Source organism: Falco rusticolus, chromosome 1, assembly GCF_015220075.1.
Source record: "Falco rusticolus isolate bFalRus1 chromosome 1, bFalRus1.pri, whole genome shotgun sequence".
NCBI classification, from domain to species: Eukaryota; Metazoa; Chordata; class Aves; order Falconiformes; family Falconidae; genus Falco; species Falco rusticolus.
The window spans coordinates 93,341,720-93,354,198 of record NC_051187.1 but is presented as its reverse complement, the minus strand read 5'-3'; the positions used below and the strand labels follow the sequence as shown (position 1 = coordinate 93,354,198).

Below are 12,479 nucleotides of genomic sequence, written 5' to 3'. Positions count from 1 at the left end.
GGTAAAATACATACACAGTAACACTCTCTAACCTCTTGAACAATTTATCAAAGCTATTTAAATTAGTACAATGGCATGAAATGTTACCCTTGACACAATACAAAAGAGAAATTGTTTCCAGACAAATTGGAAAAATCTTTTAATGCCATCAAATTTGCCTAATGCAGTCTGCAGGTTAATCTGTAAAAGGGTGAGCTGTATGTTTGCCCATATCTTATTATCCTTAGCTGTCAATGTATAAATCAGTGCTGACACAGCTTCTTCTAAATCATCCATATTATACACAAAGGAAAATCTTTTAACAGTAGAGAAAGCACTTGAGCAAATCTTGTCCTACACAAACTGAAAGGCAGATTTCTTCCACTAGACTGGCAGCAGTCGTGGTGTACCTGAAAACTTTTGGACTTCTTCCCTTAATGAGTCACCATGACCACTACCTTAGTGAAGGGTGAGTTGTTTTAATTTAATCTTCTTACCAGAAAGGTTACTTCGTTTGCACTGAATTAATTAGTTGGGTTTAGTTTGGGGGAAGGGAATTTTGCTGGTGGGAAAAGAGAAATATGTCCTAGTTTTATAAATTATTGTCTTTGAAAGATACTACCATCTTTATGTTTTAGATGATCTTCCATCCGTTATGACCATGATATAAACCGATCAGACACACACCGTGAAGAACAATTGGCATGATATATGGTTTTTATGCTATGAACGGTACACGACTTTGAAGATTGTGTGTCTGGCTTGAATAGCAATTTATGATATTTGTGTTAGGGTAAAGATATCCAATGCATATATAATCCAAACAGAAAGTTAGACAGTATTTCACATTAACTTATGATGTCCCTCTAATAGATATACTGAAGCAATATGAATATTTTTGGATAAGGCTGGTTCCTGATAGCAAATTGTGTGAGTGCTATGATTTAAGACATAAGTAAGAATACTAGAGAAAAAAAGCACATACTGCTCTAAATTTAAGTTATGTTTTATAATTTGGTTTTAGCATATCGGCTTTCAAACCACACATAAAAACCTACAATCCTATAATGAAACTTTTCTCATCACTAAGTTATTGAGCATACCAGTAATTCTAAATCCACTTTAGAAAGCTTTCTTTTTTTTCCCTCCCTAAGAGTTTCTTTTATTCTTTTCAAACTATTAAAGCACCCCGAGAACTGAAAGTGATCAGACATGGACCAGCAACTCTGGCCCATCCTCATCCTTCCCCTATCCCCAATTTCTTTATCATCTATCCCCCCGCCCCATCTCCATTTTGGGTGTTTTCTATGTGGGATCTCTCCATCCTTTTGGAAAGTCACTATTTGCTCCTGCCTCCCCTTCCACAAAGCAGTTGATTACCTTCAGCAGTGCCATTCCTGTGGAGCTTATAAAATGCCAAACAGCAGCGGTCACAATCAAAATCTTTCCATTGTCACAGAGAATTAATTGGGTTTTGCACCTATATCTGCTGCATTCTCTGGGTATTTCATATACTTATTAATCTACTGCTATTTAAAATGTTAATGTTTATGTGAGTTCAGCTATAAGAACTAGTAAAACCTAAATAAAAAGCATTCAACTAACAAGAAAATGCCCGCTTTAAAGTATTTTTTATTTATTGTTTTTGCTGATACATCTTACACTGTAGAAACATGTTGCTAACTTGTATTTTCTTCCCTTTTAGCATATGTTGTCTACCAGGCAATGATAAATAAATATCTAAAAATAAACCTTGTCATCCCACAAGAAGAGCATTTAATGACTAACAAGATGTTGCATACATTTGAAAACTACTGCCCTCATACAGGAAAAACCCTGTTAAACTGACTCTGACAGAGAAAACTTTCTTCACTCATTCCTAGAGGCTATGTTAAAAGTTGGGGCAGTTTCAGTCAATCTGCCTGCTTCACTCTCCTGTTCTTCATGGCTTGACAACACTTTGTGACCCCGTGCAAGAGAGGTACTGTGCAGCTTTACCACCTTCTCCTGTGTTGAGAAACAATTACATTCTCCACTTGTATCACCTTAATAGTAAACATTTTTTAAGAAGTCATCAGGAAAAGTCAGAAGCCTTTCTAGATCCCTACAGGAGCTTCCTCCCCAGTAAAACATCTAGAAAATGTTTCTAGTTTTAGCACTGTATGCTGGACTTCATATCATTAAAATTTCACCCTGGGAAAAGAACAGAGTGCATGATATTTATCACTGCAACACAACTTTTGGGAACAGTCACTGTTTTTAGTGTCACTTTGTATTTTTTACAACAGAACTGAGTTTCCTATTTCTCAATTCACTTTTCAATTTTAAGAGGAATCAATAATTTCAGAGGCATTAGTTGAGAAAGATGTAACAAAATAATGTAAGAATTTATTCAAAGGTTTTTATCAAACTTCAAAGAACTGCTTGTTTCCCATGACTTACTATTTATTCTGATTATTCTTTCCTCTGGAAGTCAAGTGCTTTTTTTATACTTGTTCTTATTTAAAAAATGAAGTTCATTTTGTTCTTTATTAAATTTTCCCTGTAAAACATTTTCAATGAATAATATTTTTCCTAATATACATAATATAGCAAATGATTAACCACCTTCTTTTATCCCAAAATTAAAAAGCAGGACTTGCAATAACTCCAGCTACGGCATACTTGCTGAATAAACTAGAAAAAAAGGGAGAACAGATCTACAGTTCACTTGCTCCATTCCCTCAAAATTGTTTAGCACTCTACTTGGCTCAACTCATTAGTATCTTCCATGAGCAAAGTAATAATAATAAAAAAATCAAAATTCAACAGAAGAATGCTGTGAAAAGGGGGATGAACACAGAATGAAAAATCTGTAAGTTACTGATGTAAGTCACATCAGTATGACTTCACAGCAACAACACAATTTAGCAATTAGAAGACAAACAGTATCAAGACCATAATAACATGAAAAATACACCAAGTCTAAATTATTAAAGCATGGGTTTGACAAGCAATGCATTTGGATAGCACTTTTACAGATGAGCAGAAAAATATACTTCCAGCTGTAGTGGAATTTTGTGCATGATCCGAGAAGAAATCAGCAACTAGAACATCTTCAGCAGGACTCTGTGTTTTTTGACTGCTAACAAAATTGAACTTCAGAAAAAGTCCAATCATTGCCAACAAAGATTAACACAAAATTCAGTCACGCCTTCAGTGACAACACCAGTTCTAATTCCTTCACAGTCAGCACAAAAGAGGCATCAAGGCAACATCAAGTAATACTAATGAAGGTTTTGGACATAGTTTAGCGTAATGGGATGGTCTTTGATTGGATGTTGGTGTCTGCCTCTCTCTTCACTAATTTTCCATTTTCCCAGCCAATTTGATCTGTGAAGCTACTACACTGCCCTGCAGCCTTCATCCTTTGGGTGACAGCTAGAGTGTCCACCACTTGTTGGGAAAAAGCGAAACCAAATGAACACAAAGGCACCGAGGAAGACACGATTTGAAAGTAAGGCTACACTGTGGCAAGACAAACGGCATAAGATACTTGCAAGAGATACAATTAAAAAGTTTCTTGGTATTTTTGGTATCATTTGATGTTGCATATATTTAGCATCTTAATTCTGCCATGATGTTGGTGTATTCCCTTCCATCCTCTGCCAAATACTGATTACGTAGTGGAAGAGAGTTGGAATCTTAGAAAATTTTACATACTTCAAATGGAAATGTCATATTATAATTCGATAAAAATCATCAAACTGAAGCCAAAACCTACTTCTCAAAAATTGAGCATAGCACTATTGTTCTTTCAGTGGTGTTTCACATTTGTTTGCTTGTTATTTCCAGTTATTTTTCTTCCTAGTAACCAGATTCAAACAACAATCCATCCAAATTTATAATTTTGGCCGCTAAACATTTTCTTACTATCTTAAATACAAATAAAATTCCTGAGGTTGGTGAGATTTTAAATAAATTTCATATCCAGTGTGAGTACTTGCATCACCAGGAAGGGTTATGAAGCCATCATTAACATGTATATTAGAAACCCTGTGTTTAATTTCCAACTTATATGATAATTTCTATTTATTTTTTTTAAAAAGTGGGTGCCACTGTGTCCTCGGAAGAAACTAACTTCTTATTTTTCTCCTTGAAAAAGTAGCAAGCTAGGAGTAACTATCAGAATTATATTTCCAGAATTTCCACCTTAATTTTTGTCAAGTTCCAGATCAGCAGCTATACTAAGTGTGAATTATTCTTCAAGTCATTGCCCTTAAACAGGAAAATCAAGATTTCAAGGCAGAGCAGCCAGGTTTTTTTCCTACATGTGAACTGCTAAAATACTGGACACCGGGCTTCCAGACTGGGGAACCTGCACAAAATAAGCTTCCCTGTTTTTTTGTTGCTTTTTCTGAACCAGTTTATCAACAATTGGGCTGTATTGGTGAGAGTGAATCCAGAATGCTCTGTCTGGGATTTGTGAGATGACATCCAGGCACTGCATCCAGTTTCAGCCTCCCCAGTAGAAGACAAGACACTGACTGTGCTGAGTCCAACCAGGGCCACCAAGATGGGAGGCCTGGAGTAGGTGACCGCTGGGGAGAGTCTGCAAGAACTGTCTTTGTTCAGCCTTAAGAAGAGAGGGAAAAGGGGCTATCTTATTATTGCTGCCTACAATGGCCTGAAGGGAGGGTGTAGGCAGAGCCAGACTCTTCTCTGTTGTAGTATGAGAGGCAAGAAACAAGTTGGAAAATGGGAAATTCCAATTAGATATAAAGTAGGTTTGTGGGGCCTAATGGTTTTTCAGGGTTTTTTTATTCTTCTGATTATGAGAGTGTGGCAGATAGCCTGGGTTATTAATTCTTGTAATGCCTTCCCTATTTTGCTTTTGTCTTCTACAGAATCTATCCTGTGAACATTACTAAGAAGATGTCCAGGAAGGAAATACCATGGCCATGTTTTATGGAAACTAGACCAGTTCTGAGAAACACCAAGAGGACTCTAGAGCTAACATATTAGCAGGAAATCAAAAGATCATAGGGGTATCATCAACCTTAAAGGAAGCAATTTCCTTTAGATAATCTGAGTTAATACCTAATTCCTTTTTGCTCTGCAAAGACTACCAGAATATACAATAAGATGTTTTGCAAAATATTCCAACTCTTGATTCAGAAGGGGAGTGAAAGAATGGTGAGTCTCCATTCAGGAACGTAAAGTATGTAATGAGGTCAAGTTCTGTAGGACTTGTTAAATGTCTTTGAAACGGTTTACTAAAGCTACTGTATGGCATGGGTATAAATCATTGCATTTTTTTTTAAAGTCTAATTTATATTGAAATTGATGTAATTAATGTTGTTACACAAAGCAAATCTTGACTTTATAGTGTGTTCTAATACAAGTTTCTTTACTCTTTGTGCCTTCACCTATCTCTTCCATAAGTTTGGTTAACATTTTTAACATTATGCATTAACTGGGCAATTACAGAAGAAATGCGGAAATTAGAACAAATATTGAATTCTGTTCATGACAGTTCTCCTTAACTATATACAAATATTTGGTTCCTGAATGTTAGGTTAATCCCCTAATAGATGGCAAATTCTTTCATAGAATCATAGAATCATTTAGGTTGGAAAAGATGTTTAAGATCATCGAGTCCAATGGTTAGCCTAACACTGCCAAGTCCACCACTAAACCATTTCCCTAAGTGCCACATCTACACATCTTTTAAATACCTCCAGGGATAGTGACTCAACAGCTTCCCTAGGCAGCCTGTTCCAATGCTTGATAACCCTTTCAGTGAAGAAATTTTTGTTAATATCCAATCTAAACCTCTCCTGGCACAATTTGAGGCCATTCCCTCTCATCCTATCACTTGCTACTTGGTAGAAGAGACCAACACCCACCTTGCTACAACCTCCTTACAGGTAGTTCACTTGATAGTTTCCTTTGTTTGTGAAGTGATGTTTTCTATACCTATCACTTATAAACTGTCTCCTTAATTTTCTTTAACAAAAAATAAAAATAGCAAAATTCTTGCCATCACCCTTCTCTAAGTGTAATGTCCAAGGTGAGATGGAAGGCTAGGGTTCACATCTCATTCTTGTCTAAGCTTCTGGGAAGGCAAACCAGCCTGATCTAGTTACATAAATGTGTGCTAGAATCCACTCAACTCACCCCACAAACTCACTCATCATTCTGATCCTCACGCCTATACCTCACAAAATATAAGGTGCTCTTCCTTGTAGGAATTTAAGTAACATTTACAAGACCGAGAAATATATTTCTTAGTATTTTCAACTGCAGTTGGATCATAAAGATTTCAGTTTAGGGGTCTGGTGGGTTTTTTTCCTCTTTTTTCATTCTCTGGGATCACCAATAAAGGATATCTGTAGCATATATGCTATCATGATAAAATATATACCACAGATATGATTTGGACTTCATGACAATGCTATGGCTTTTATGATTTTTTTTAAAATTATGTCCCAAAAGAGAGAGGTTTTAAAGAGTAGATTTAAAATACTGCTCTGCCACTAGAATACTCTCAATGATGCTGTTATTTTTACTATCAAATTTCCTTTCTGAAGCTGTATCAATTTTCCAATATAAAAGATCATGCAGAAAAATGCAGGCTTCTCCTTGTAGCCAAGTCTCTGTTAGACCATGAGAAATGATGGGAGCAGTTCTGAGTAGAAACTCATAAAACATCCATTAAACAAAGTAAGAAAGCTACTTTGAGTAGTGCTTGCATGTTTTAAAACACAATAGATTTGAACATAATAGTTTTTCCACTGAGATGTGGTAGGATTTCACTGTGGGGAAGAACTGTATCACAAACATGTTTAAATAAGAAAAAACAACCCATTCTTTTTAAGTATCATATCAAGTAGAACAAACTCTTGGGCATTCTGTTATATCTTCGAAAAAGAGTCCCCCTAACCAATTTGTTTGCAGTGCTGCGGGCAGTAGAATGGAGTCCACCATAGGAATACAGAAATGCAAAGGGTTTCCCCTCTAGTTGCCTCCTCCTGGGGAAACAACAGCGTGTCATCCCCTTTGTAATCACTGAGCACTCCATTTTCAAAGTAGTACAACTAAAAAGTTCATCTTTCTCGTGACACTGGCAGCTTCAAGTAATAAAAAGCATTTCAATAGAAATTACATTAAAACCTCATATAATGCCCTAATACTTCCCTATTTTTGTTGATGCCACATAGAATAGCAATTATATTTTTTCACAGCTGCGTCACACTGGCAGCTCCATAGTCTTTCTGGAACCCACAAGTGTATGTCCTCTCTTTGTTGGTTGTTTATAAAAGATGAGCCCTCAGCCTACAGCAGGGGTTACAGCTTCTTAGTGTATGACCTAAACATTTTGTACTGTACAACTTTATCACAGTTTTCAAGTCATTCCAGCTCTTTCAGTCCACTAAACTGATCTATCACTCTAAACAGAGAGTCGAAAAGTCACTGCTTTCCTTTGTCTTGGAACTCACATATTTTCACATTTAGAAGCCATAAGAATTCAAAACCTGCCCATGAACTTCAGGGTTACTATCTCCAGGAAAGTAAGTAACTGTCTTTTCATAAAATACTTATTTTACCATAGAAGAAAACTGTGTAAGAAAAGTAGTCACACAAGTACAAATATAAACACTAGCAAAACTAGTTAACAGCATGATTTTTTTCTTTCTTTTATACAAAGGGCAAACTTAGAACCAAGGCAAAATGATTTTTCCACATGAAAACAAAATGTTTAAAATAGCCTGACATTCAAATATTAAACTCTGGTTACCATAAACAAATAGTTATAATGCCTCGTTGCACTTAACTTCATTTCAAAGTTTTAGATTTCATATAAGGCAATTTTAGGATGCTTAAGATTCTTTAAAGTATTTTGACAAAACAAATGATAAGCATTGGTTTTATGCAGATTCCTTGAGCAGCTATAAAAGTGCTCAGGAAAAACATATCTGATACAACAAAAAGACACTGTACTGACAAAGCCTTATCATCAGAATATATAGAAGATGAAGGAAAATACTTACAGATTTTTTATGTCTACTGCTCCTCGGAATGCCTTCCTTGGTATCGCTTGAATCTGATTTTCACTAAGATCACTAAAAAAAAAAACAAACCAAAAAAACAAAACTTAAAATCTGCCATATATATTTAGTTCTGTGTATAACAGAAGAACATACAAGAAAATAATTTAAACCATTACAGTTCAGTCAATTTCCAATGAAGCTTATTTTATTAGCTTAACTGATTTGTAATTGAAGAAAAAGACGCAGCAATAATAGTCAAATAAGTTTATCTATGTTGCACTAAGTAGGTCTTTTACAAAACAATATATGCCAAAGAAAACCCAGAAGCCTTACATAGTTTAACAATGAAGGCCAAACAGATTTAGTTTTTACCTAAGTGATTTCATTTTCCAACCCATTCCAAACCCATAACATCAAATGTTTGACAGTATGTCCAGCTTTGTGCAAGGAAGACTGAAACTGGCAAAAAGAGCAAGTAGTGAGCTCTTGAGAAACAACTATCAGGCTGTATAACATCTGAGATCAATATATTTGTGAATTTTGTTTCAGATTGGCAAGCAACATATATTTTTAAAAGCAGTAAAAACCATCCTGTAGCAGATATCTAATGCTCCTTCCCCAAATCCCCACATAACCAGCTGTACTGCTCTATCTCAAACTAGCATCTTTTCCAAAAGAGAAATTCAATTAAGATTCTTTCAAAATTCTTAATCAGCAGTATTTTTTGCTATCAGTATAAACAAAAATTTTTTTTTCCTGAAATTTAGAAATATTTTTGGCCTTTACAGTTCCATACTGGAAATAAAATCAGGAGAACTGAAGTAAAGGCAGCAGCAGAAGAGACAGGAAAAAAACCAAAACAACCCCCAAACCAAAACCCAAAAACTAACCAAAACCCCAAACTAGAATCCAGGGCTTTTCATTCATGCTATACTCCATTAATAAGTAATGCAGCGCAATAGGAGATGATCAATATTGTAAGTTGGTTTTGCTTTATCCACACCATGTAGTTTGGAAACTTCCCTTCAGACAATAGTTTTATACCCTGGACCAAACACACCTACAACACACATGGTTCATAATTGTCTGAAAGCCTTCAAAGGGACATATCTACTTTGGTGTCTTAAAATTACAAAATCAGACCTTCTTTTAGAAGCCTTCAGAGATGCATGTATCTATAGACAACGTGGGGTACACAAGAAGTTACATGAAGAGGCTTGCTTGAGCACCTGAATAAAAGTTAGAAAAAAATCAGATGCATAGAGGCTGTTCTCTACACCGGGATTTTCAGCCCACTTGCAGAGCAGTTTTGTTGTGGCTAACCAGATTTCATTTTGCTAAAACCAAATCAGGAGCTTCAATCCAAAAGCACATTGAATGTAATCCAACCCCTAACAGGAAAAGTAAAGTTTTGCCATGTCTTACTTTTTAGAGACAACTTTAGATGGCCTTTTCAGAGACAGCTTTTGGAAGAAACATTGCAAAAGGGTGTGTAGAAATAAGAGATCTAGCTCCAATGATGTGAATAACCAAGAATCATTTAGTTGATTAGACATAAACAGTCCTTTCCCTAAAATGTAATCTAGCATAAGCTCATATTTCCAATTAGTAAACTCTCCTGAAGATCTCTTTCAGATTTATGAATTTTAAATAATTTGAGGACTTTACAACATCCCACACTGCCTGACTTTAAAAAAAAATAAATATCAAATCTCTTTTTTTAAGATAATTCTTCATACATTGACAGAAACTTTGTTTTATCCAACTCATTGTTAATTTATGGAAAATCACGTTCTGTTTACTAAATCGTTCATAGTTTGTGCATCTAACTGCATTGCAGTATCTTGCAAAGTATATTTAAAACTGGACCCAATTTTACTATTATTAACCGTGTGTGAAAAAAGAGAATCTATGAGCTGTGATTTAATTTTCAAGCCTCCTAAGTAATCTTGAAATGGGATATGACTGCACTGCTCTGACAATAAATTCAATGGCAATGAATGAAAAAGCCGTCTTCAGCATTTGTTACAGAAACATGATTTAACAGCCTACTTCCTTTAAAAAATTTTCCATTATAAGTATAAACAGCAAACATCTATATTTACACTTCTGTTTGACCAATACATTTTACCTATATAACAACTGTGTATAAATTAGTTAAGTTAGCAGTAGTAATTTATATCATGATCAATGATTAGTTTATAATACAGATATAGGTATATATCTATGTAAACCACTGCCATGCTCATAAATATATAGTGCAGGAGGTAATGGGTAATGGTGCATGATGTTTTTTATGACAGTTAATAAATTATCGTCATTCACCTTTTTACATAATTAAAAAAAAGTGGAAGATGAACTAGACTGAGACAGAATGTAGATTATTTTCTAAAATCTAGTAAAAAAATATCAATGGTCAAAATCTTTCTTTCCTTCACTAAATGCAAATCTTGGCACAAATGCAGGGACTTACATGTAACAGCTATTAAGCCAGGTTCCTCAATAAACAATGCAGCGGTTGTATGTGTGCATATGTACGTCTGTGTGTATGCGTGTGCAAAAGGCAGCAGACTAACTAACTGCATGTTGGATTTACCGCTGGGTCCACACAGTCAACACCATTTCCAGGTTGCACAGGCTCATGTAGACTAAAGTGTTCCCTGCTAATTTTAGCACATTTCAAATGTAAATTACTTGACTGCAAAGGTTCCCCACCTTGCTGTGCAAGGCACTGTTTAAAGCATCCCTCTAAACATGAAGAGATAAGTAAGGCTGGCACATGTAATTTTCCAAAAGAAATTTTTTTGCAATGCATCTGTTGGTTTGCAAAACTTTCTTGTAACTGTTTATATAACAAAAGTGTAAGTTACTCATTCATGTCTTCACTGCAAAATTCTACGTCTCATAAAAAAAAAATAAGATTTTCAACACACAATTTATACCTACTTCACCACTACAGGTTTTTAGTAATTATTTATTGATTGCATCAAGTTTTCATCTGCTCATGTTAAAAATGTTTCCTTATAAAAACCTTGAGGGGCTTAAACAAACAGGCAACTTTTTCTGTTTGCATAAATTACACCTACATTTCACACTGCAGACTTAGGACTCAGAAGTTGCTGTGTGGTCTTTTTTTATGATGTTTTAACTCATTCACTACAATTCTTAGACTGCTTGCTAAAGAAGGCCCCAAGCAGCACAGGGTGCCTTGTGACTTTTGGGGGAAAAGATCTATTTTATAGATAAACCCAGACAATTTTGCAGACCATTATGTTACATTGATTTGACTTTGCAGCTTACATTCTGCAATTAATTAAGGTGTAAACCTCCTTTTAAGCCTGATTGTCATTGTTTTCCTGCACTAATAACTGTGTGAACTTTACCTCCCATTTCAAAACCAGGCAGCATTTGAATACCAAGTATAATTTATGATGTCACTATTTATAATGAAGGAGGCTCAAAGCATTTCAATACAATTTAAGCCACTAAACAACAGAACATCCTACTCTTACAAGAACAAATCTGTATTTTTGAAATAAAAGGCATAAGCCTATCTTCACATTTGAAACAAGCAATGCTTTCACTGGAACAAATTATTCTCTATTATTATTACAGCCCAAGATCTTACATCAAAATCCAGCATACCTCTGGAACAGTAGAACTGACTAAAAAATGTTTTGTACACAGTTAGAGTGAAAAAGCCAAGGCTCTCCTAGAGATATTTTACTTTTTTTTAATAAATCACAGCAGTCTTGTAAGATGTTTTGAATTCATCTTTATGTAGATTCTAGTCATCCTACAGGTCTCTTTCAACTAAATTATTCTTGACTCTATTATAACATTCCTAGAGAGATATATTCTAAATGATTAAGTCTCTAGTAGAGTACCTTAGACATTGACCCTTCAAGAAAATTCCTTAGTGCAACTTTGTGGGCTTCATTCATTTCATTCACTGGCCGGCAGGTCACCTTCAGCCACCCAGCCTCCCTGCACCCCTCCGCTCATACATCATCAAACCAGTTCTTGGGGCCAGAACCGCCATACAGAGCTTCAGTCTCTTCTAGCATGAGATGTCCTCAAGGAGAGCTCTCAGGCTTTTCTCCTCAAGCCAAAGGGTGTGACATTAATATTGGGGTTAAATAGCAGTTTTTCACACAAAAAGCCATGTGGACAAGTTAGGCTGGCAGCAGATGAAAGAGGCTCTTCTCAGAGAACAGAGAGATGAGCGCCTGTGCTGCTCTAGATGCAGCTACACCATCCTGCCTATAGTGGTTTGATTCAGATATGTTTAAGCTGTGTATATGTCAAGCACTCTTCTGAGTTGTAATATTCTGGCAGTAACCCCATTTTCTCAAAAGTGAAACAAGAAAACCAAATCCACGTACCAAAGCTGAATCCCACTCTGAATGAAGATACACACAGAAGAATGCACAAAAATTTCTAAATTTTTGCCCAATTACAGTGATT

General features: G+C 35.5%; 1 protein-coding gene across 16 annotated transcripts in view; it reads right to left on the bottom strand.

Moving 5' to 3' along the window:
- SLIT2 (slit guidance ligand 2) overlaps positions 1-12,479 on the bottom strand; it is a 266,430-nt gene that overhangs the window by 105,567 nt on the left and 148,384 nt on the right. For all 16 annotated transcript variants that reach the window (XR_005104629.1, XM_037390324.1, XM_037390315.1 and 13 more), the window contains exon 5: positions 8,013-8,084. Coding sequence is in view for 15 of the 16 variants with exons in the window: in XM_037390324.1 (XP_037246221.1) it covers positions 8,013-8,084 (72 nt within the window). In the remaining variant the exon portion in view is untranslated. The remainder of the gene's footprint in view (positions 1-8,012; positions 8,085-12,479) is intronic.